The 25,315-nt window shown below is 49.8% G+C and overlaps 6 protein-coding genes across 6 annotated transcripts; 2 read left to right on the top strand and 4 right to left on the bottom strand.

Moving 5' to 3' along the window:
- Positions 1–896: 896 nt before the first annotated feature.
- Positions 897–5,487, bottom strand: RhiXN_05266 (Retrotransposable element Tf2 protein; the record flags this gene model as incomplete). Its single annotated transcript, XM_043325082.1, has 2 exons — positions 897–4,140; positions 4,313–5,487. 2 exons carry the CDS (start codon positions 5,485–5,487, stop codon positions 897–899), a joined length of 4,419 nt encoding a protein of 1,472 aa, XP_043177501.1.
- A 1,024-nt stretch (positions 5,488–6,511) lies between these two features.
- On the bottom strand, positions 6,512–9,327 carry RhiXN_05265 (Retrotransposable element Tf2 protein; the record flags this gene model as incomplete). The annotated part of the gene is made up of 3 exons (XM_043325081.1): positions 6,512–8,107; positions 8,161–8,947; positions 8,996–9,327. 3 exons carry the CDS (start codon positions 9,325–9,327, stop codon positions 6,512–6,514), a joined length of 2,715 nt encoding a protein of 904 aa, XP_043177500.1.
- Positions 9,328–12,436: 3,109 nt separating this feature from the next.
- Positions 12,437–18,400, top strand: RhiXN_05264 (uncharacterized protein; the record flags this gene model as incomplete). The annotated part of the gene is made up of 5 exons (XM_043325080.1): positions 12,437–12,468; positions 12,520–15,202; positions 15,437–16,712; positions 16,762–17,072; positions 17,147–18,400. The coding sequence occupies 5 exons, from the start codon at positions 12,437–12,439 to the stop codon at positions 18,398–18,400; spliced, it is 5,556 nt and encodes a 1,851-aa protein (XP_043177499.1).
- A 295-nt stretch (positions 18,401–18,695) lies between these two features.
- Positions 18,696–21,380, bottom strand: RhiXN_05263 (uncharacterized protein; the record flags this gene model as incomplete). Its single annotated transcript, XM_043325079.1, has 10 exons — positions 18,696–18,809; positions 18,866–19,249; positions 19,307–19,371; positions 19,427–19,504; positions 19,551–19,579; positions 19,669–19,820; positions 19,872–19,965; positions 20,184–20,755; positions 20,805–21,304; positions 21,359–21,380. 10 exons carry the CDS (start codon positions 21,378–21,380, stop codon positions 18,696–18,698), a joined length of 2,010 nt encoding a protein of 669 aa, XP_043177498.1.
- A 443-nt stretch (positions 21,381–21,823) lies between these two features.
- Positions 21,824–22,394, top strand: RhiXN_05262 (uncharacterized protein; the record flags this gene model as incomplete). The annotated part of the gene is made up of 2 exons (XM_043325078.1): positions 21,824–22,306; positions 22,356–22,394. 2 exons carry the CDS (start codon positions 21,824–21,826, stop codon positions 22,392–22,394), a joined length of 522 nt encoding a protein of 173 aa, XP_043177497.1.
- A 1,654-nt stretch (positions 22,395–24,048) lies between these two features.
- On the bottom strand, positions 24,049–25,314 carry RhiXN_05261 (transcriptional regulator of RNA polII, SAGA, subunit; the record flags this gene model as incomplete). Its single annotated transcript, XM_043325077.1, has 4 exons — positions 24,049–24,457; positions 24,538–24,691; positions 24,747–25,076; positions 25,137–25,314. The coding sequence occupies 4 exons, from the start codon at positions 25,312–25,314 to the stop codon at positions 24,049–24,051; spliced, it is 1,071 nt and encodes a 356-aa protein (XP_043177496.1).
- Position 25,315: the final 1 nt, after the last annotated feature.

Raw genomic sequence — 25,315 nt, 5'->3', positions numbered from 1 at the left:
CATAATTGGATCTTCTGGAAAGGGCGTCTGGTTTTCCTGATTGTTTTCCGGGACAATAATGGATCTCAAAATTGAAGTCACTCAGAAAGATGCGCCAACAAGCATGCCTGCAATTAAAGGTCCGTGCCTGCATCCAGTATTCCAGGTTTCAATGGTCAGTGAACACCTGGATGGGTTTGTCTGTTGATTCTAAGAAGATCCGCCATTCTTCCAGTGCCTTAATGATTGCCAGGAGCTCCTTATCATGTGTATTGTAATTAGCCTCAGCGCCGGAAAATGATTTTGACATATATGCCACTGGATGTAGGCGGTTATCTTCTCCTTTGTTGTACACCACTGTAATGTGGGTACTCGCTAGTGGCGGGCGCTTGAGGCCGTATCTACTACAACACTGCTTATCTAATCTACTGTATCTAAGGCTATACTACTAGTTGCGTAAGGCAACGTTCTACTATCTACTGGCGAAGGGGGCTTAGCCCAGGAGGTGTGGTGAGCGTAATAAGCGGGGTTAACTTCTGAACTACTGGGGGCCGGCTACTTAGCTGGCTGGGGATGCGCCTCCTCAATGGTATGAGACAAGGTAAAATTGACTTGGTGTCTCCAAGCGATTTTCCTGCTGTATATATAGACAATTCTACTAACTACATGTGGTCTGTGCGTGTGTGAATAGAAGCCTACATGTGAAAGGAGAAGCGTGCTGCGGGCTGCGCAGAAGCGTGGATTTCTCCTAAGCGCCCTTGGCACGGCATCTCGGCGCGGCATCTCGGCATAAATAAGCGCCGAGATCACGTGATCGAAAAACAAAAGATATCAAGTCCGTAAAAAATACTAAAAATAATAGAAAAATTGTGCGATTCTAATGGTATAAGTTAGGGGGTTGTAACATTGCCCCCCCCTTAAAGGCTCTTGGCGGCGTCACGAGCCTTTCTGAGTCTAGCTTGGTTGAATCGCTTGATCTCTTCTTGGCTGTGTTCCAACAGTTCTTCTGGCTCCCATGAGTTATCTTCCGGTCCGTACCCCTTCCATTTGATCAAGTAGAACCATTTCCCTTGTTGGCGTTTAGAGTCAATGATCTGTTCAACTTTGTACTCCTCTTCCCCTTCTATTGTTTCAGGAGGGGGTCTTTCAGGGAATGGTTGGCTTGGAGATTCGTGCGCCTTCGACAGCAATCCTACGTAGAATACGTTGTGGATTCTCAGGGTTTCTGGGAGCTTCAGGCGGTACGCATGACTGGAGATTTTTTCCGTGATCTCGAATGGACCTAGTCGTCTGGGATCCAGTTTGTTGGAATTTGTTCTAAGCTCCACGTTTTTTCCATCTAACCAGACTTTGTCTCCCACTGAGTATTCCGGTATTGTCCCTTTGTTTCCGGCCATTTTTTCCTTACTCATTCTTAGAGCTGCCTCTGCCTCTTTCCATTCCTGTGCAAGGGTATCTGCCACATGGTCGGCTTCTGGTACGTTTGCTGGGATGTTAGATGGATTCATGACAGGGCTTTGTCCGTATACCAATTCAAAGGGGGTTTTCCCAGTAGCGGAGTGTTTTGCGTTGTTGTACGCGTATTCCGCTAATGGTAGCCAGGAGGCCCAGTCCGAGTGGTCTGCCGCAACGTACAACCTCAGGTAGAACTCGATGAACTGGTTTACCCTCTCTGTCTGTCCATCTGACTCCGGGTGGTAGGCTGATGAGAAGGATGGTTTTATTCCAAGGCGTTGATAGAGTGCCCTTAGGAACTTCCCTGTGAACGTAGTCCCCCTGTCTGATATTGTCTTGATTGGTAATCCATGGAGTTTCCACACATGCCCAATGAACAATTCCGCTAATCCTTTTGATGTAACCTTCTTGGTAGTTGGGATAAAGTGACCAAACTTTGAAAAGGAGTCAATGACTACCAGGATTGCATCGTGACCATTTGACTTGGGGAATCCTGTGATGAAGTCATAGGAGATGGTGTGGAACGGGTAAGGCGGAACTTCCAGTGGCTTGAGGGCAATGACCGGGGCGTGGGCTTGGCGGTTAGCCTGACATGTGGGACAACATTCCACCCATTCTTTGGCAGATGATTTCATGCCCGGCCACCAGTAGTTACGACTTAGAAGTTCCAGGGTTCTCTGTTGGCCCGGGTGTCCTGCCAGTGGGGAGTCATGGAATTCTTTTAGCAACCGCTCCTTCAGGGGTTCTGAATCTGGAACTACTAGTTTCCCTTGGTACCATAGGAGGTCTTCTTCCCAGTCATAATCCCGGTAGGCTTTCCGGATAGAGGGAGGCGCGTTGTCAGCATCTTCTGTCAGGAATTGGATGATAGGTTCTAGGGATGGGTCCTCCCTTAGTTTGTTCCGGACTTCTGTGACAATCTCGAGTTCCTCTTCTGATGTATTGGCAAATACCTCGGCTGGTAACATAATCTCCGGCTCCTGGGGCGTGTCCGTGTAGTCTGACCTCCTGGATAAGGCGTCAGGCTTTCCTGATTGTTTTCCTGGGCAATAATGTATTTCAAAGTTGAAATCGCTTAGGAATACGCGCCATCTAGCATGTCTGCGGTTGAATGTTCGTGCCTGCATCCAATATTCCAGGTTCCTATGATCCGTGAAGACTTGTACCGGTCTGTCCGTTGCTTCTAAGAAGATTCGCCATTCCTCTAGTGCCTTGATGATAGCTAACAGTTCCTTGTCGTGCGTGTCATAGTTTGCTTCGGCGCCTGAGAAGGACTTGGACATATAGGCAATTGGATGAAGTCGGTTATCCTCCCCTCGTTGACTCAGTATGGCTCCCATAGCTACCCCTGATGCGTCTGTCTCTAGATAGTAGGGTAGGTCAGGGTTGGAATGGATGAGGACGGGTGACCGGGTGACAAGGGTTTTTAGCTCCTGGAAGGCTGCTTCCTCTGGGTTTCCCCATGACCAGGGGGTTTCCTTTTTGGTGAGGTTATGCAGGGGGCGCGCAACAGAGCTGAAGTTGGGGATAAACCGTCGGAGGTAGTTAACAAAGCCTAAGAATGCCTGGACCTGTTTGACCGTTCTGGGTTGAGGCCAAGATGTAACTGCCTCTACCTTCTTTTGATCCATGGAGAAGCCTGAGGGGGAAATGACAATGCCAAGATAATCAACTGTAGTGACGTGGAAATGACATTTCGACAATTTGCAGAAGAGTTGGTTCTTCATAAGTTGTGACAATACTTCTTTGACGTGGGCTGGGTGATCTTCTGGGTTTTCTGAGAAGATGAGGATATTGTCCAGGTAAATTACCACCGTGACGTCAATCAGGTCCCTGAACAGGTCGTTCATAAAGTGTTGAAATGCGGCTGGGGCGTTGGTGAGTCCAAATGGCATGACTAAGTATTCAAACAGCCCATATTTGGTTCTAAAAGCTGTCTTCCACTCGTCACCTTCCTTGATCCTGACATTATTGTAACCCCATCGTAGGTCTAGCTTTGTGAATAGCTTTGCGTGCCTGAGCTTGGCCATAAGATCGTCCTGCCTAGGGAGGGGGTACACGTTTTTGTGGGTGACGTCGTTTAGCTTTCTATAGTCCACTACCAGCCTAAGGGAGCCGTCCGCTTTCTTAACAAACATGACTGGGGCTCCGGCCGACAAGGTGCTTGGGCGGATTTTGCCTGTTGCTAACTCTTCGTCGATATGCTGTTTTAAGGCTTTAGATTCTGCATCGGTCATTCCATATATAGGACCTGGGGTCAATTTGGCGTCAGGAACAAGGTCTATTGCGATGTCATATTCTCTGTGGGGAGGTAAGACCTTGAATTCCTCCTCGCCAAATACTTTAGCAAACTCATGGTACTGAGAAGGGAGATCTGCTAGAGGGTCCGAGTCAGCCTCTTCTTCCGAGGCAATTTGTGCATGCTCGGGAAAGGTAACGGTGCCTAGGGTCCAGTCAATGAGGGGTGACTCCTGAGTGAGCCATGTCATGCCAAGTATGGCGGGGGTGTTCCCAATGGGGCAAACTAGAAAGGGGATTGAGTGGGGATGGCCATTGGCCGAAACCAAGAGTTGTACCTGGTGCCATATGCGACCAGTCTGGGAAATAGTACCATCTAACATTCTCACAACTTGTGGATTTTCGAGTTGGGTTTTTGGAATTTTATATTTTTCCACAACCGAGGGGAGATGAAGTTCGATGTGGCTCCTGAGTCAATGAGGGTTTTTAGGGGGTCTGCCGGGTAGTCGTTCATGTGTAAATCGATGTGGAGAAGGGGTTTTTTATTTGAATCTGAGGCCACAGATACAAACTCAATACAAGATACATCATGAACATCTATTCTAGGGCTCAAGGGTTTGGCAGCTTTCCTTGGCCCTACTCTTTTCCCGACTCGTCCTCTGCTACCTTGGCAACTTCCTTGATCGTTGCCTTCCAACCGTTGGGACATTGTTTGATGCCATGCCCTTTTTGACCGCACTTGACGCAAAGGCCAGACGCACGGCGGCGATCTCTTTCCTCCGGGGTAACGTAGTTGGGGTCCTCGGATAAGCGAACCCTGGTGGTAGAGGTGGTTGTGGCAACCAGGGCCTTGGTAGGAGCCTTTTTAGGACGGTTCTCCTCGTTTTCCCGACGGATATTGTCAATTTTGATGGAGGCAGCAAAAATAGCCTCAAGGTTGTTGTCCGGGATAGTGTCCTTGGTGGACAGGAGTTCCTTCACTTTCCAGTGAAGACCGCGCACAAACTGGGCAATGTACGCCTCAGTGTTCCAATCCAGTTCCGCCATAAGATTGCGGAACTTGGTAACGTACTCAGACGTAGTGGTTGTTTGAGTGAGCGCGGCAATCTTCCTAGCGGCGGCCCGTTTGGCGTTGGGGTCGGCGAAAGCTTCCTTGAATTTGGCCGTTAGGGCCTGGATGGTGGTTGGAGGATTACCCTTGCCCTTGATGATGGTTCCGATGATGGGGAGGGCCCAGTCGGCGGCCTTATCTGTCATGTGGTATAAAATCCATACCACCATCTGTTCCTCCTTGTCAAACTGATCCCTGTGGAGGGCAACCCAAAGGAGCATTCGATCAAGCCACTGTGTGGCCTTCCTTCCCCTGGTGTCTCCCTTATAAGGGTCGGGGAGATCCATCTTGGGCCGTTTTACGCTGGACCCAGCATCAAAGGGGGTAAGGGACCCAAGGTGCCTTCTAGGCGTTCCTTGAGGCTCCTTTTTTGGGTGCCTTGGCTCTTTGTCCTCTTCTGAATCAAATCCCGTTCCTCTTGAGGGCCGGAACGGGGCCTTGAGCCCAGGCCTAACCGTGCCTGGAGTGTGGGCTTCTCCTCCCGAGTGGGTGGGAGGAGTGACAGGCCCAGTCAATGGGCCAGGCTTGGCTTGGGTTGCTCCTTGGTCTTTATCCCCGAGGAGGTCTGCGGTCTCCTTGCATATGGCCCTGAGCTCCACAATTTGTTGGCTCTGGGCTCGGATTTGGTCCTGTAGGGACCCGACAGTGGCTGTGAGGGCTGTGATAGCCTTGAGGAGAGCCAAAGGGGACGGTTCTGGTTCCATTCTTGGCAAGTCTTGCAAAGTGGGTGATGCGCTGCAAGAGGCCGGTTGGGAATTGGTTGGAATGGAACGTCGAGAGGAGCGGCTAGTAGGACGGGAGTATGGGTGGGGGACGCCAGAGCGTGTGGATGGAATAGTTGGAAACGGCGTGGGGGGATATGTGCCTGATACAGGACTTATGAGCGGTTTTTGCGCAAGATGTTATTCGCTAACTCCTTGCGTCAAGCACCTAGCGTTGGACAATCCCTACAGCAAATCAGCAGATCTGGCGATCGTGATATGTGCGGGTTTTTTGCAAGCGGGTGTGTCAGCTGTCTAGGAGCGCTACTTGCAGAGTTCCGGCGAAACTCGTGGTATGCGGGCGATCAGAGCCTGTCAGCCTTATAGCAATTTGGTACTACGTGGGACCGACGCTAGTTTGATTATTAATAGCAAAAGGCGAGTCCGTTCACGTGATTTCCCTCGTGCTAGTACTGGAGGTCCTCTCGTTGTTGATCCAAGCCTACAGAAAGTCGATTTTACAATGTTGTACACCACTGTAATGTGGGTACTTGCTAGTGGCAGGCGCTTGAGGCCGTATCTACTACAACACTGCTTATCTAATCTACTGTATCTAAGGCTATACTACTAGTTGCGTAAGGCAACGTTCTACTATCTACTGGCGAAGGGGGCTTAGCCCAGGAGGTGTGGTGAGCGTAATAAGCGGGGTTAACTTCTGAACTACTGGGGGCCGGCTACTTAGCTGGCTGGGGATGCGCCTCCTCAATGGTATGAGACAAGGTAAAATTGACTTGGTGTCTCCAAGCGATTTTCCTGCTGTATATATAGACAATTCTACTAACTACATGTGGTCTGTGCGTGTGTGAATAGAAGCCTACATGTGAAAGGAGAAGCGTGCTGCGGGCTGCGCAGAAGCGTGGATTTCTCCTAAGCGCCCTTGGCACGGCATCTCGGCGCGGCATCTCGGCATAAATAAGCGCCGAGATCACGTGATCGAAAAACAAAAGATATCAAGTCCGTAAAAATACTAAAAATAATAGAAAAATTGTGCGATTCTAATGGTATAAGTTAGGGGGTTGTAACATCCTTGCTGGCTAAGGATTGCTCCCATAGCTACTCCTGACGCATCTGTTTCCAAGTAATAGGGTAGGTCTGGGTTGGAATGGATGAGGACTGGTGATTGGGTGACAAGGAGCTTCAATTCCTGGAACGCCACTTCTTCTAGGTCTCCCCATGACCAGGGGGTTTCCTTTTTGGTGAGATTGTGGAGGGGGCGTGCAACTGAGCTGAAATTGGGAATGAATCGTCTGAGGTAATTGACAAATCCTAGGAAGGCTTGAACCTGCTTGACCGTTTTAGGTTGGGGCCATGACGTAACCACCTCAATCTTCTTTTGATCCATAGAGAAGCCGGTGGGGGTGATGACAATGCCCAGGTAGTCAACTGTGGTGACATGGAAGTGGCACTTAGATAATTTGCAGAACAACTGGTTCTTCATTAGCCAAGATAGGACTTCCCTGACGTGTGCTGGGTGGTCCTTGGGGTCTTCTGAGAAGATCAGTATGTTGTCTAAGTAAATGACTACAGTGACGTCAATGAGGTCCCTGAACAGATTGTTCATAAAATGCTGAAAAGCGGCCGGGGCGTTGGTGAGACCAAAGGGCATTACTAGGTATTTGAACAGCCCATATTTGGTTCTAAAGGCCGTTTTCCATTCATTGCCGTCCTTGACCCGTACATTGTTGTATCCCCATCGCAAGTCTAACTTGGTGAATATTTTGGCGTGTCTTAGCTTGGCCATGAGATCATCTTGCCTTGGCAATGGGTAAACGTTTTTGCGGGTTGCGTCATTCAGCTTCCTGTAATCAACAACCAGTTGGAGAGATCCGTCAGCCTTCTTTACAAACATGACCGGGGCACCTGCTGAGGAAGTACTAGGGCGGATCTTGCCCGTTGCTAATTCCTTGTCAATGTGTTGCTTTAATGCTTTTGATTCTGCATCAGTCATGCCATATATGGGGCCAGGGGACAGTTTGGCATCCGGAACAAGGTCTATAGAGATATCATACTCCCTATGTGGAGGGAGGACCTTAAATTCTTCCTTGCCAAAGACTTTGGCAAACTCATGGTATTGAGGGGGAAGGTCTGCTAAAGGGTTGGAGTCTGCTTCTTCCTTGGAGGCGATCTGAACTTGTTCAGGGAATGTGACTAGTCCCTGTTGCCAATCTATGAGCAGAGCTTCTGCTGTTAACCAGGTCATGCCAAGGATAGCCGGGGTATTGCCAATGGGGCACACAAGAAAAGGAATGGAGTGGGGATGGCCATTGGCCAAAACCGTGAGGTGGACCTGGTGCCAAATGCAACCAGTCTGGGAAATGGTACCATCTAACATTCTCACAACTTGTGGATTTTCAAGTTGGGTTTTTGGGATTTTATATTTTTCCACAATCGAGGGGGAAATGAAGTTCGATGTGGCTCCTGAGTCAATGAGGGTTCTGAGATGTTCCGTTGGGAAGTTGTGCAGTTCAAGATTGATGAATAATAAGGGCTTTTTATTGGAGTCCAGAGCCAAAGATACAAATTTGCAATCCAATACATGCACATCTAATTTAGGGGCCAGGGGCTTGACAGTAGTCCTTGGCCTTAGTCTTTTCCCAACCCTTCCTCTTCTGCTACCTTGGCGGTCTCTTTGAGGGTTGCCTTCCATCCATTTTGGCATTGCTTGATTCCGTGCCCCTTCTGGCCGCATTTGACGCATAGCCCAGATGCGTGGCGGCGGTCCCTTTCTTCCGGAGTGACGTAGTTAGGGTCCTCTGATAAGCGGACCCGTTGAGTGGTGGTGGAAGTAGTGGCCGTGGTAGCCAAGGACTTAGCAGGGGTTTTCTTGGGTTGGTTCTCCTTGTTTTCCCAACAAATGTTGTCTATTTTGACGGAGGCAGCAAATATAGCCTCAAGGTCATTGTCCGGGATATTGTCCTTGGTGGACAGGAGTTCCTTCACCTTCCAGTGAAGACCGCGCGTGAACTGGGCAATGTACGCCTCAGTGTTCCAATCAAGTTCTGCCATAAGATTGCAGAACTCAGTAACGTACTCAGACGTGGTGGTTGTCTGAGTAAGCGCGGCAATCTTCCTAGCGGCGGCTCGTTTGGCATCTGGGTCCGCAAATGCTTCCTTGAATTTGGCCGTTAAGGCTGGGATGGTGGTGGGGGGGTTTCCCTTGCCCTTGATGATGGTCCCTATGATAGGGAGAGCCCAGTTGGCAGCCTTGTCAGTCATGTGGTAGAGGATCCACACAACCATTTGTTCTTCTTCATCAAATTGGTCTTGATGAAGCGCAACCCACAGTAGCATGCGGTCTAGCCACTGGGTTGCCTTCTTTCCCCTAGAGTCTCCTTTGTATGGATTGGGGAGCTCCATTTTGGGTTGCTTCACGCTGGACCCTGAGTTGAATGGGGTAAGGGAGCTGAGGCTCCGCTTAGGCGTGTTGCAAGGCTCTCTCTTGGGGGCTCACCTGGGTTCTTCCTCTTCTTCTGAGTCAAAGCCCGTTCCTCTTGATGGGCGGAAAGGGGCCTTGAGTCCAGGCCTAACCGTTCCTGGAGTGTGCGCTTCTCCTCCTGTATGCGTGGGGGGAGTGACAGGCCCAGTCAATGGGCCAGGCTGGGCTTGGACTTGGGGTCCTCCTTGATCCTTGTCGCCGAGTAAGTCGGCGGTCTCCTTGCATATGGCTTTAAGCTCAACAAGCTGCTGGCCTTGAGATTGGATCTGGTCCTGCAGGGACCTGACGGTGGCTGTGAGGGCTGTGACAGCCTTGAGGAGAGCGGTAAGGGATGGTTCCGGTTCCATCCCTGGCAAGTCTTGCGGAGTGGGAGATGCGCTGCAAGAGGGTGGTTGGGAATGGGTTGGAACGGAACAACGGGAGGAGCGGCTAGAGGGACGGGAGTATGGGTGTGGGACTCCAGAGCGGGTGGAGGGAATGATGAAAACGGTGTGGGGGAGATAGTGCCTTTATCAGGACTTATGAGCGGTTTTTCTGTAGTATCCTGGCGCTAAACCCTTGCGTCTAGTACCTAGCGTTGGACTGTCCCTACGACAAATCAACAGACCTGGCGGTCGTGATATGGGCGGGTTTTCAGCAAGCGGGTATTTCAGCGGTCTAGGGCCGCTGACTACTGAGTTCCGGCAAAACTTGGGGTATGTGGGGGATTAGAGCCCGTCTGCCTTATAGCAATTTGGTACTACCAGGGACCAACGTCTGTTTGATTATTGAAGACAAAAGGCAAGTCCAATCTGGTTTTTTCCCTTGTGCTAGTACAGGGGGTCCTCTCCTTGTCAATCAAGCCTACTAGAAGTCAATTTTACAATGTTGTACACCACTGTAAGGTGGGTACACGCTAGTGATGGGCGCTTAGGGCCGTAACTAATACAGACACTGCTTATCTAACTACGTATCAAAGGCTATACTAATGCCGCTTAAGGCGGGCTTCCACTGGGTGCTAACTACAAAGGGGCCTTAGGCCTGAAGGTGTGGTGAGCGCAGGTAAGGGGGGTAACTACTGATACTACTGAGGGCTGGCTACTTAGCTGGCTGGATGGGTCCTCCTCAATGAGATGAGACGAGGTAAAATCAACATGGGGTCTCCAAGCAATTTCCCTGCTGTATATATAGACAAAGCACACTATCTACATGGTCTGTGCGCGTGAGAGAAAGAAGTACAAAAGGCAAATGAGAAGCATGCTGTGGGCTGCGCAGAGGCGTGGATTTCTCCTAAGCGCCCTTGGCACGGCATCTCGGCGCGGCATCTTGGCATAATAAGCGCGAGATCACGTGATTGAAAAACATGAGATATTGAGTCCGTAAAAAATACTAAAATTAATAGAAAATTCAGGCGATTCTAATGGTATAGGTAAGGAGGTTATAACACACCTGCAGCCAGAGTCTCAGACTCCATGGCTGGTATAATGTGTACCAAGGGAGGGCAATAAAGAACAATAAGCACGGCGCAAAATAAAAATGTTCAACTGTTGAGATACACAGGTTGAGAAATTGATATATGTCAGAAACAGTATAAGTAGATGAGCAAGACCAAAGTAAGCCCCAGCCCATGGGTAATGAGCACCCCTGCCATAGTGGAGTGATCCATTGGGCTGCCGCAGACTCATGAAATGGCTGGGGTTTGACAACAGTTTGTATATAGGGCACAACTTTTGTGCAGGGAAGGCTTGCACACATACTGTGTACAGATACACGCATTTACACAGTGTGCCTTTCCAACCTGATGTACGCTGGGTTGATATGACCTGAAATCTATTTTATGGGCTTGCGGATGGAGTAGTATGACCACCTGGGTCTTGTTCACCGGCTGTAGGCAACTATATACCACCTTGCCCACTTGGGTGGTCACCCAAAACGTGTAGTGTAAATCAACCCTCCTGCGCTTCCCTCCAACTTGTTAGTTCAAGCCAATAATATTTCAGATAATTATTGAGAAGTACTATAGGTTACAAGGGCGTTAGTTCAGAGCATAGCTTGTTTTTGAGTGACTATCAATTGAAAGATTAGACAGGCTACATATAAGCATGAACAAGCCACAATTATTGGTCTTAAAATGACCATGTTGATTCCTGTACATGTGTGCGCCTGGGTATCTAGAGGCTTAGAAGGCAAACCCTAGCATGTATAGTGGAAGATATCAAGCATTCTTAGCCTATGACTGAGAGTATTTGCATGCAACAAATAGCTACATAGAGTTCCAATTGTCACTATACAAGGTTAACATGCCAAAAATAAATTAGAGTTTAGACCTTTCTGTACCATGATAGCATGAGTCTATGTATTGCAAGCTCTCAAAGATTCACAAAGCATTAAACATTGCTAATGATGAGCCATTAATATTGGGATTCACCCTTTGGGCAAGCAAACCAAGATCATCTGGGGCATTGCTTGTATAGGAACCAGACAGAGACCTGCCTGTAAATGCACTTAATTTTTTTTTTAAAAAAAATTGTCCTTGGAACCATTCTGGTCTCACTATCTGGCATGCATAAAAGCAGCAATCTGATACTCAAACTCTGCACACTGATATAAGAGTATCACAGGGATTTCAATTGACCCAGGTGTATGTATGGCCTAGATTTTAGACGTCCCAAGATAGCAAAGCAGTGGCCAAGTTGTGTCCTAGCTACGTTAGGAACTTTGCGCTGTTGAGATGCACATGGGCGTTACCAGTTTGTGCTAATGTGGTGATTATCCTCAGCCCATCAGGCAAGACGGAAACAGTTTGCACGCTACATGGCTGGTTCCAGTTGCAATTTCTGCCAAGTCAAGTATAGGGCTGGGCCAAGACCAAGGCTGTAGCCAAAGTTCCCAAGAGTGATGTAATAGGTGATGCTCCCTGGAGAATATAAATCAAAGGTTTAGTTCAGGGAGTATCACAGGCACCGGAAGAGGGCATCTGAACTCAAGAAGTTCATCTAAGGTAAATGCTATTCTACCTGCAGATCCAATGGCCCTATGCACACTAGTACTTTATCCAGCGTATGTATTCAAGTCTTGAGATTAATTCAGATCAAGAAACAAGGCAAATAGCTTGAGGAACTTTGAATGCTTCTGCGCTGCAGTCTTGGTGAGACCCTCCTGAGTTGATTGATAATCTTATTGATCAACGTGCTGTCTATGCAATTCTGGATATAGTTACGGAAGAACCAAAACAAGAATCATATCCAACCCGGGGCCCCACTAATATAAAGTTAAATTGGTCTTTTGTGTTTACTCCAAGCTAATGAATCACGTGCAAGAACAACAAATTATTTGCAATTGAAGCTTTATGCCTCATGTTGGGTCTCACAGCCGACTACATCCATGCCCGTCCCGGGGGCCTTTATCTAGAGTGATCTATTAAATATTAATTATCGTATTGACGAACTATAGAACGACGGGTACGAACTACTTGCTATGCCCAACGCTCCCGACTATACTCGACATGAGTGAGTATTTGTCCGTTTTCTTCGCCGCTGAGCGTTCTCACATTGGTACAGCTATGCACTCAATCAGATTCTTGAAGATCCAGAAGAATCAGTCTCGCCGCGGTCGATTCCGGGAGATTCAATTCCGCCCACTGACTCTGGTGCACGCACTCCCACCCAGAGCGCACGCAGTGGCAGTTCAAGGCGCGCCAAGAGCACAAGGACGGGCACTACGAACCTTTCACGCACTGAAGATCTTCACACACCCAATAGCTCAGAGGGCGGAATGGAGAGGACCAGCACGACATCGGTTGAGAAGCGGCACACCGATCGCAAAGGGGGTCGCCGCCATATTATCCACGAGAAAATCGTCACACATGAAACTCGAGGTAGCGGCCAGCCGACATCACGTCACCACACCATCGTCATAACGGATCCAGATGCTGCTGATCGCAGAGAGAGACGCAGGGCCGAGCGGGAGGCACAGCAGGCACGACGGGCTGAGCGCGAGCTCATTCGGGAACAGCGAAGAGAACGCCGTGAACGTTCGGAAGCACGTAAAGCCCATTCTCGTGACCTTGAGAGAGTCATTGCCGCGCTTCAGCACCACTCTCGATCCCGCTCTTCTTCCAGGCGAAGCCCAATCACTCCTACCACTCGGTCTGGAATCGGTCTCGAAGAGGAACTCGAACGGCTAAAATTCGCGTTGGCTGAATCTGAAAAGGACTCGGAGGGTTTACGAACTAAGCTTCGTGATCTGACGGATCGATTGGACATCGAGTCGAAGCGCGCAAACAAGGCCGAGGCCCGGTACAGGGAATATACACAACAGTTACGGAGTGCCGAGATAGCCAAGAAGAAAGCTGAAGCAGATGCAACACGCGAGTCCGAGGAGTCGGCCAGGCTGAAGATTATCTACGAGACCGCTCGGGCACAGCAGGAGCATATCCAGCAGGAGCTAGATGCTCTACAGCAAGAGCGCGACGAAGCTGAGCAGCTTGCCGCTGACGCGAGAACCAAGGCGCGCAAGTTTCATGAAGAGTTGATTGCTGCCCAGGCACGAGAAGTAGGCCGAAGGGAAGGTCGACGTGAAGGTCGACGAGAGCACAAGCATCGTCATCGTGAAAAGGAAAAGGAAAAGGTGGTCGAAAGGATTATTGAGAGGATTCAGCCGGAGCAGCCGACACCTCCAGTCGTTACAGAGAGTGTGGTCTACGATGAGGAGGAGGGTACTACGTCACAACGTACTACGCCACGTGCTCTAACACCTGAGCTACCACAAGAGCGCACTCCACCCCCGCCCCCGCCAATCATTCCACCTCAGAATTACTCCCCTATTGATCATCACTCCGAACCCGATACCGAACTACCTGATTTGCCAGACCCTCCACAAGGTATCCAAATGCCGGAGGTCATCGACCCTGCACCATTGCCTCCCATCGGAGGTTCTGCCTGGTCTAACTTAAGGAACAAGATTGGCGGGAAGCTCAAACGCACGAATTCACGTTCCGACAGTTATTCTCAGGACTCATATCTAGATGACCCAGGCATGTATGGAGCTGGTCGACCTACGTATTCGACCAGCAACCGCGACAACCCTTCCCGATCAGACGTCCTCTCCAGATCGCAATTTGCCTCTCCGGACCGCGATATCCCTTCGCGATCTCACTATGGCCATCCAGACCGTGATATTCCTTCTCGATCTCATTACAGCCATGTAGAGCGTGATCAACCCTCTAGATCCCAATATGCTCCAGACCGCGATATACCGTCTCGATCACAGTACACCCATGATCTGTCTCCTACCTCAGACCGGTATATTCCCCCACCGCCACCTCCCCCGGTCGTTCCTATGACTGGTATGACTGGTATGACTGGTATGACTGGTATGTCCGGTATGTCCGGTATGACTGGTATGACTGGTATGACGAGTATGGCTGGCGTCGGCTCTATGTCTGGCATGGGTTCACTATCTGGCATAAATGGTATGACCGGCTTGACGACTCTGGTACCTGGCCCTGGCACCGGACCAGGCGCTGGTCCAGGCACTGGTCCCGTAGCTGGGCCTTCAAGTCTACATGTCCCCCAGGCTCCACAGGAAATCAAGGCGTCTCGCAAGGCATCTCGACGTAATAAATCCAACATTCCTCCCCCTCAACCAATTTTCTCTTCGGCTCCTCCAACTGCCCCCGAAGCTCCCATCCATCCTGTGCCCTACAACAATGCTTTGGCATCCCCTTGGCACCATAAGCCCGGGGTCATCCTCCACGAGGGTTGGATTCCTGAAGCTGATGGTGAAGGACATATTGACATCCCTCCTCCACACGAGATTCACCCTTCCCCGCTTCTCGTCGATAACGAACTCGGAGAACGCTCTTTGCATCCAATTGTTCCGAATGCGCCGGTTCACAAGACTCCCAAACACCGTGCCGGATCACAGCCTACAGCTCCTTATACCCCCATGGTTTTCCCTGATGACCATTCCGAAGATTACTCGGACGACATCGATATCCCTATTGCGGACGCGCCGAATTTTGATCCTCTGGCGGTTCGCACACCAGCGCACTTTGGTCGGCCATTATCGGTCATCCCTGAGTTATCGCCCGAGTACCAGGCCCCACCTATTCCAGAGGCCCCATTACCGAGCGGGAGACATTCAACGCGAAGCAAGTACTCACAACCAACCTACAGGCAAGAGTCGGACGACCGCAGTGCGACAGTTTCGGTTGAGAGTGGGGCAGCAGGAGATGCGAGTGTGAGTGTCGCTCGTAAACCTAGTCGCTGGCGCAAGTTCTTTGGGAGTAATTAAGCTGAGACACCGTAATTTTATTTTCTGCTGGTTATATATATCTACGTTATTCCCGTGAACGTGAACCGTCTGCCCGTGAAAAATAATCCGCTTCTTACCTGGGTTCCTATTTTGGTGCGTGTACAACCAATTGCAACTAAACCTAAAATTGGGTGGTTTTTGTGTCGGTGTGAATCACAGGTCTATCAATCGATTCGTCGTCGTCCCTCTTCACTTACCCCGACCTCGCCTGCACCACCTGTCGTCCAACAACACGTGTCGGATGACCCTCGTACACCACCACCACCTATTGTTCCGAATGCCATTATCCCAGTTGGACCGATTAGCCCCGAATCTGTGCCTCCAGTACCTCGGAAGACCAAGGCGGATCGTCACCGAGCTCGGGAGGCCGAGCGCGCACAAGAGAACGCATGGGAAAGGGCCGAAAGGGAACGCACTCGCCAAGCACGAGCACAGGAGCTCTTGGAGCACGAACGGAAGCAAAAGGAACTGGAGCGTGGGGTGCAAGAGCAACATGTACGGGAGGCACGGGACATCGAGTACCGACAGGAGCGCGAACGAAAAGAACGCGAGCGGGAGGAAAAGTACCGTGAACGCGAACGAAAGGACAGCGAGCGCGCAAGGAAGGACAGAGAACGGGAACAGAGAGCGCAGGAGAAGGAGCGAAGACGCCAAGAACGAGAGAGTCGGAGCAGGACTGAACGTCGTTACGATTCGACGCCCGCCTTACCCATTGTACCACCCAACCCCGTTGTATCACCGAGCCCCACACCAGAAACGCCGCCGCACGAAGCCCCCGCTCCAGTCATCCCTCTAAGTGAGGATAGGCAAATCACCTTCCCTATGCCGCATATCGTACCTCCGCCAGAGCAGATTGTTGGTGCACCGGCGGCAATAGTTGAACCCCCCTCGTTGATTGTACAAGGGCCATCAAGGATCGGAGAAGGGCCCTCGAGGATTGTAGGGGGGCCAGCGCGAATCGTAGAGCCACCCGCGCATATTGGAGAAGGGCCTTCGAGGATTGTGGGGCCCCCATCACGTATTGGGGAAGGCCCTGCTCGTATTGGGGAAGGCCCTGCTCGCATTGGGGAAGGGCCTTCGTATGTAGCTCGACCTTCAGAGAAGATTGTACTGCCCCACATCGTCCCCCCTCCTCCCATTCCCGATGACCATTACACCCCCTACTCTCCTGCTAGTGGGCCTGGAAGTGCAGGTACAGGTCCTGGGCGTCGCTCTTATAACTACGCCCCTGCAACTTCTGCAACGCCCATTACTCCTCGCACTCAAACTCTCCCTATGAAGATGCCCTCTCCCGAGCCATGGTATGACCCCGAAAATCCTAGACGCCGGGCAGACGCAGATGAGGCAGCGATCAATGCTTACGTCCGTGCAGTGGAACAAGCCAGGAAGCTACAGACGGGCGAGGATGACGATGAAGAAGACGAGGAGGTGCAGCGTAAGTGAAAACGCATATATCTTTTCCACAATATTAACTCGTTGTACAGGCCAAATGAAGGCCAAATTCGGGAATCTTAGTGGAAATGATTCCGATGATTATGAGAACGGCGAGGGTGAGGAGGGTGAGGAGGGTGAGGAGGATGAAGAGGATGAAGAAGACAGCGAGGAGGATGTTTCTGAGGAATCGGAGTCGAGCGCTGAGTCGAGCGAGCTAACCGTGTCTGATAACCGGCAGCATAGTTCGATCAATGGCGATTTATACTATCCTCCAAGCATTCCCTCCAGCTATCACCCAAACTATGAACGAGACAACCGATCAGTGGGTACTAGCGCCCCCAGTATAGTCCTTCAACCTCCGGTAAGTGTGTCCTATTTATCGCTTATTCAATCCAAATATTCAATATTCCTGAATATTTCCCGAAACACTTGTAGTCAAGCGAATCAAATGTTTCATCCGAAGGGTCCCAGATTTCGGACCAACCAGACCCACGAATGCTGGGACCAGTCTACCAGCCCGCTCCCCGCCAGACCGACCACTTATACGATCCTGCCGAGCTCGAAAGTCTCGAGGATGAGCCACTTGACTTGAGCGGTGTCCCCGTTCCGGGGGCTGGAGGTTTGGATACCTACTCGGGATCGGTGGCTTCTCCCGTCTCTCGACAGTACGGGCATCCCTCGGATTACATTAACCCGCATCATATACCCAGGCACAGCTCGGCATCGGTCAATCGACCCCCGCCGCTCGCTAATGATTCAAGCTATAATTCACGATGGGCGCCTGCCCGACCTCCTAGTACAGGCTATCAACCACCAGGTCTCCCTGATTTTGGCAACTTTGACGGAGAACTGGATCATGTGAAATACCAGCAAGATTACCGTCCTCCTCGCTCGCATACGACTCGCTCTTCCGGTCGTTCCTCCGCAAGCAGCGTCAGTCGACCGGGTGTCCCCATGATACCTCAGTCCGTTGTTATAACCCCTGCCAACACAAGCCAACCAAGCACGCAACGGACCACGACCGCCGACCTCACCCCTGAAAAGACCCCCAGCTCGAGCCATTTGCCAACACCTGGTTTTGCTACTCGAATAGGTGCAGGTCTTAGTGGACTTGGGTTCAGTCGACCAGGCTTCATGCGCTCTCCCAGTGCCCAGCAAACCACAGCACCGCCTCCAGTGACCGCCCCTGTGACGGACCCCGGACCACCAGTCATACCAGCACCCGTACCAAATCGATCGCCCATGCCACCCCAGGGAGGCTCACGCGCCCCTTCAGGGATGGGTACCCGTCCCGAAATAAACAGAGTGAGAAACACGCTGGGACCAACCCTTCAAGTGCCCATGGCTGGGATGGGGTCCCCAAACAGGCCAAACGTTGTGGCCAGTAAGCCTCCGCCCCAGCAGCCCAAAGGCTTCCCTCTAACACGGCCCGACTCTCGATTTACAGATCGCAACAAGAATAAGACGAGGGCCCAGGTCGAGGCGTTCCAGGCCCTGAGAGAGGAACAAGATTTGGAACGCCAACGCCAGTGGGATGTTGATCATGTTGGCGACGGTGCGGAAAAGAGTAGACCATCCTCACCTCAAGGGTCAGTAAGGAGTAGGAAATCTAGGGCAGTAACAGTTGTTTCAGCGTCGGACGAGGATGACTGGACAACTGGCCGCTCACTGAAAGGAAGGCCGCTTTGAATATGACGCGTATATGATTTTTTTCTTTGGGATTATGCCGGTTATTCACTTTCTATGGTTTTATGTACACACCCTCTTGTATGTTTACCCCACTCAGATGATTCCCACCAGAATTACTACCACAAAAGCACACGATAAAATGTAACCCTGCACTTTTTGTTTCTGCTTGACACGAAGTGCTATAATATCAGACAACCGTTTAGCCGTAGCATACAATGTGGTTGTTGTTACGAATATACAAGCAGTAGACTAGTTTTTCCCCAAGGCAGCATTCGACGAGACGCCAATTGATTGTTTAAGGCCGCATAGGAGCAAGCCAAGCCTGAGCCTTTTCAAAGCTTTCGACGAGTTCGGCAGATACTACAGACCCAGACTCATCTTGACTGAGGTTCCTGATGGCACTCAGCGCCTGTACCCGGGAGCATAGATCAGATATAACAGCTTTTATGCAATAATTATACTCACCGCATCCCAGAATCTGAAGCCACGTTCTACTTCGTACCTGGGATATTTGACTCCAGTGAATGTTTCTTCGACCAGTTCCATCGCGCCATCCTTGGCCTCTTGGACACCTTCATCATCACGTGACTTTACAGGACCACCATTCATAGCGACAAGTGCATCAAGGTAAACTTTTGCCAAAATTCCGTATCCAGTGTTAACTTCTTGCTGAAAAGGCAAAGATACGGCGATTTCAAGAAGGTCTTCTCGTGGTCGTCGAGCATGTTGCTGAAGCAGCATATTCAAGGCGACAGTCTCGACTAAGGTGCGTAGTGCCTTGGACAGCGAACGGAGGAAGGAGTTGAAAACGAGTAGTTCTCGGGAAAGCGGTCCGCTCCATGGTTGGGGCTATTTTGAAACACACATTAATCGAGATATTAGCCCCTCAATAAGAAATGAGCTTACATGGCAAGAAAGAGGAACAATGCTGAGTACCCGCATAATTAAAAGCATACTCTTTTTCTCTTCGTCTGTTTTTATGCAATCAGGCAATGGCTTATGTCAAAGAAGACTGCATCCTCTTACCATCACCAAAGCTCGGGCCCCCGCTGTAAGCGCGCCCACTCCAGAGATTTCCATGAATGACCCCAGCTCGGACCATTTCTAGGAAAAGATACATAGAATCCTGGAACTTGTCGTTGACCCTTACTGAGCTCAGCGTAGCATGCAAAGCGCGGGCTAGAGGTGAATGAGTGTGAGAATGAAGCAAGAATCTGCGTTCACGGACTTAGATGTAGAGCCATGGTCAGCAATGGCGGTTCACGTACCCTCTTAGTTCAAGGAAACGCCAGATAACGTTCGCGACGACTTCATCCTTTTTCTCGAGCGGATGGTTCAGGTTGGGCTTTGTGCGTGTTCTTGATGCTAATTTATCCGTCGATGTAGCGCCCAAGCATAAAGCAAAATCGATAGTCGAAGACTACCCTCTAGCATTGAGTGAGAACACCCGAAACGCATAGAACGGACTTACCGATTGTCTCCGAAGTTCATCTTCTACAATAGTGCTCGGTACATTCCAGCTTACTACCCGCTCAACCAAAGACGTGGTTTGCGCCGCGTTCGGACTAATGAAATTTTTAGGGTTGTTGTCGTACCAAAAATGCGTCATGACACGGGTTTTTTGCCAACTGTTGTGGAAAACGCTAGTAATTAGGGCGAGTGCCGTAGCTCGTGGACCCGTTGCCCCCTCGGTTATCACGTCTTTTACAAATCGTCGATATTCGTTGGTTTCACCATTATCCAATGGGGGGTTCTCGATAACTTGCCCAGATGTCAACCACACCAGTGGTTGAGGAGTGAAAAGGCCGCGGGACAGTAATAGAAAACCTCATCCGGAAGCCTATTCGTAAATATATCGTGTAGATCTGATGGTATGTCTGCTGCAGTCGTAGTAGTGCCACCCGAACCTCCCGAAAGAGCAATAGGCAAGGGGACCACAGATCCTTCGGAAGATAAAACCAGTGCAAATTTGACCATGCAACGAGCACGGGCAAAAGTTTCAGCGTAGTTGCTCTGTTTCATCAAGGGATTATCCAGAAATGCACTTGTAATGCAGACGAAACCAGACTTATAGTACCGCAAAAAATCAACAAAGGGCTTAATCGAAGTCTCGTTGGCGTTCGGCGGGAGTGTGGGGGAGTACTCAGAGCCACAAAGTAATCCGAGGTCGAGGAACTGGTCCTCGTTGAGCTGAAGATCGGTCATCATCTTAGATTTAGTGACGAAGGTAAAGTTCGACTGTGCTGAAAGATCCAGAGAGAGGATGACCTTCTCAACCCCGGCATAGAGCAAAAGTTCTGAAGGTCCATAAAGCGCATGAACGTAGGACTTAGGGTGTCGTTGAAGGTACACAAGCTATATCCATTCATATATAAATAAAGCGTAAGGGAGACCATGTACTTACATCAAAAATAGAAGAAAGACTCACCTGAGCTAAGGACGAATATGGTGCAATTATAAATTCGACGTTTCGGTGCCTAAAAATACGGAGAACAGGACGCCAGAGATCCCATTGTTCCACGTTGCTCCTTGATTCGAATAGCTTGGTCGCTTGATCGTTACGCCCACTTTCATAGCAGTTCCAGGCATCGCGACGAGCTTGGGCGGCTTCCATCTGTTTAGCGGCATTTTGCTGGGGTGTATTCTTGCTAATGCGTTTGTTAGGGGGAAGGCCAGGGAATACAAAAACGGGCTTGATATGCAGTTTCTCGAGGGCACGTAAGTCCTGTTCGATCCGCGACGCCAATGATAGTGGAATTCCACCAGTCGCAGCGAGATAGGACTCTCTTGTGGTGGGATTGTCAAGGAGGTTACTCAGGTAATGGGATGCGTCAATTCCTAAGCGCGATTCTGCAAGGGTTGACAAAGGCAAGGTTTGGTCATGTTTCCACTCCGAAATGTAGCCTAGAGATTGAATGCATGACGAAAACGCGTAGTTTTAGTGATAAGTTAACTCACTATCTAAGTTCTTGATTACCATTCTTCCACTCTAATGGGAACGCGATCCGTCAATGGTTGGGTCTCGAATAGGGATTTGTCGCACCATAATCACGTGGGATGCTCGTACTTGGCGCCGAGCGGTTCTCATTCGTGCTTCGGTTACCCACGACCAGGCTCCCAAGGCTAGAGATCCTCAATAGGCAATTGTACCTCAAGGCTATGCATCGCGAACGGTATCTGACTGGGCTTCAACTTGAGAGTTAACCCGTACTGGAATCAATCTTGGAAGTACATGTTCCACCATATACGTGGATCCTATTACAATTTGCCTGGTATGGCCTGCCGATCCAATAATACGATGTACCGATTTAGTCTGCCGATAAAGTTGCGACCAGGCTACCCTGGGCATCCTTGCCGTGGCTTTATAACTTTGTTTTCTTCGCGCTTACGCCCACAAGAGTCAACCCACCCCCTCCTCCCACAATGAACGCTAACCCCCTCAACATCAACGCCAGTACCCCGTCTATTCTTCTCCGCGCTCTACTATCCAACCTCATATCTATTGGTGGCATTCTGGCAAGGAATGCTGCACTGAAACTTGAATCGAAGCTTCTCGTAATGTTCGCTATGGTGTGCTTGCCTCTTTTCTGTTATACATCGACTCTGCTTTCGCTGCGCTTGAGAAGACCGAGCTTTGGTCCTGGTCCAGTCGAAATTCCTTCTCTCTGGAATCAGACGTGTCTAGTAGCCTGGGGTGCATTATCGGTGGTTGCCATAGTCGAGCGATATCTTGTAGTATTATTATATATGGCCGATGCCTTTGGCGTCTCAGGGGATAATGTGGGCTTCACAGGCCCTGCCCGAGCAGTGTTATCCCTTGGACTATTCGAGATATGGATTGCGTCTTGCATCATGGCCGAATGTTGGCGACCTACTCCGGTGGCTCCCAGCGATATCTCTACTTTAGTGCGTGGTTCGTTATTTACCACCGAAGCTCATACTAATGAATGTTTAGGACCATGATAAAAAATCTCCGATAATTCTTTCTGTTTAAGCATCCACTGTATCGACCAAGCCACAAAGGGACGCAACTAAAGTGAGTACTTGGAAACCCCATGTTTGACATATAAAACTAAAATAATTTTATTAGAATTGCACTGCTTTTTGGAACCTCCATACCATTCTCACCGGATACATGCTTCGATTTTTAAGGCTATGCATGTAATATTAGTCAAAGTATTCTGAAATAGTAACTTAATCTGTCTATTGAATTACCTATCCATCCGTGCTTTCTTGGCTTGGTGAGATAGAATCAAACTGATGCCGAGCCCTTGGGAACAAAGGATCCGAAGTCCTCTGACTGGGCTTGTGTTTCGGTGCAGTGCATTTTGGTTCTAGTAGCCGGACCCTTCAGCACAAAAGCCAGGGACGAACGCTCATGTTCTTTCCTGTTATGCATTGTTCAGTAGGGTGGCAAATTGGCCATAAATGGCGAATAGTAGGCCAAACACTCCGCGCCTGCATGCGCATATAAGTGCACGACTTGCCACTGGTCAAGCCACCACTTACCGACTACCATCGTCTCATACCTCGATATGCCGTTCGCACCGTGTCTCGCGCGTCACTTCGAACTCCCGGGTGATTCACATGGGGAGATACTCGCCATCCTGGCCCTACTCTCGTTATTCGTATCAGCCCTGTCAGCCGGACTAAGCGCAGTTCGCCTTGGGTTTACTTCCTTATTCTTCATCCCCAGTGCTTTCTTTTTCACTTTCGCCCACCATTTAACTATATGGTATCAGCTTAGATACTACAGCCATACAGTTTCCGCCCAGACCCACGCTCCTCTGTGTTTGAAGCACTACGGAAATATCCTAGCCTTACTCATACTGTCATTGCTCTGGATCGCGGGAGGGGCATTGACAATCGTGTTCGTAGTGGTTGGGTCACTCTATGGGGCTCGGACAATATCCAACGTTCCAGACTGCATCTCCGGTGGCTTGGCATTCGTCGAAGCAATCCTTCTTTCGTTCGCAGTGCTAATTTGCCGAAGGGCGCTAAGGAGGGAAAGGTATCACATCAGCTAGTAAGCTACTCGAGCGAAGTAACCGAGAATAGATAGATAACCTTATTTAATATTATGTAGCACTCAATAAATTCGTTGGCTAGTCCCACCGACCTATATGGCATGGTTTTTCCATTATTGAGCCTTTTTTCGAAGACAGATTCATCTTCCTTTAATTAGCACTTTCAATCACCCAATAACATAATAGGCCCTACTGTTGTGTTTATTTAGCTTGTATTCTCTATTAATATCTTTCCTTCAAGTGAGAATAGACGGGTTTGGCAACACATGCATACTATAAATACACCTTTTATTACACGCGCTAATCCATGCGAATGCACAGGCGCAGACTGGCCACTCAAACCCAGTTAATGCTGCTTATCGGGGCTCGAAGCGTTTAACTATTACTTTGAAAAAATGAACTTGCCATAACACGTCTCTGGTAGCCCTTTCCGAGCCTGTTCCACGATAACGCGCATCGATTATGAAAAAGAATCGAACAGGATACATAAGTAAAGGAGCAAAATAATGTCCAAAAAACCGAGACAAGGCAATATTGGATACAGTATGCGTTAAGCTAAACAGTAAAACGAGCAACCATCAATTTCACTACATAATTCCTCGAATCGAGATACATACCGAATCAAGCAGCGCCAGTGACCAGAGTGCGGCTCTTCACGACTTCTGAAGACGAGTTCTTATCCTGAGATATAAGTTTCTTCCAAAGTTCTGCGCTGCCCGTTGCGCTCGGATCCGGCCTTCGGAACCCATATCCATTCATAAAAGCTGGCTTGGGGGGCGTTCTGTCGATCAACATGGGGTTGTAGTCTTCCTCTTCGTCCTTTTCAGGACCCGATTCAGGAGGATGAGGGTTTTTGTATCCATGGTCTCCGAGTAGCAGAGTCGAGGCAGAACTACCGGGTACTTCGAACGGTGCCAGCGTGAGAACTGCTTCCATAGCCGCACCGCTGCCTTTACTTCCCACTGCGTCCGCACGCTGAGGATTGAATACACTGCCCCTTGAGGAGGAAGGGCCTGAGAGGTCAAGTGCTCTACCAGACAAGTGTTTCAAGTGCGCCTAAAGAGTCTATGTAAACAACGTTCCCAAATGAGGAGTGGTTCTCAGACTTACATCGAGGAAGTCATGAGTAATGCTACCGCCGTCTTCGAAGACGTCATATCGTGTTGTGAAGCAATAAGTGACATGCGATCAAATAGGTTTTGCTGTGTTGGTAATATCCTAGAAGACTCGCACAACGGGATGGCCAGATGAGTTCCAGGAGGATCTACCAAGCGGTCGTTCGTGTTTTGTTGAAAGCACAAAACAAGCAGTATACTCACTTCCGCGCTCCTTCATCAACCTAACACCCCTTTCGCTACGTATCTCACTCCTGAGACCAGGGCTGGCACCTGCATCGCCACGTTTACTTCGAGCCGGACCGCCAGTCCTGGGGCCTGCCCCGGCATTATTCCTGACACGCTCTCGCTCTTTGCGACCCATATCAACAGCCCAGCGACGAAGCCGAGAAGATTCGCCATCTTTGTCGTGTCCAAGTAGCCGGCGTCGAGACCGAGGTTTGGGACCCCCATTAATACCGTCCCCGAGGTCTCCGTTTGAAGAAGCACTTGCGGAGTATATCAAAGCTGTTAAAAGTGAATTGTGAAGGCTGACTATGTAGGAAAAAGTGTGAGTCTGGGCCAGGGGGGTCGGATAGGAGTAGCGTGGCTTACCAAGACGAGGTGTGTTTAACCACTCAGTTACACGTTCCTCAAATTCGGACCGAGATATTTTGGCTTTGATAAACTCGGAGAGTGTGTTCCAGTATGGCCGGCCCTTAGAACCGAGGAGTCCCACTAACTCAGCCTTTATCACCAAGGGTGATGTTGGAGTTACGAAACTCGAGACCATG

The sequence above is a fragment of the Rhizoctonia solani genome, chromosome 2 (assembly GCF_016906535.1).
Source record: "Rhizoctonia solani chromosome 2, complete sequence".
Classification (NCBI taxonomy): Eukaryota; Fungi; Basidiomycota; class Agaricomycetes; order Cantharellales; family Ceratobasidiaceae; genus Rhizoctonia; species Rhizoctonia solani.
This window is presented reverse-complemented; position numbering and strand designations above follow the sequence as displayed.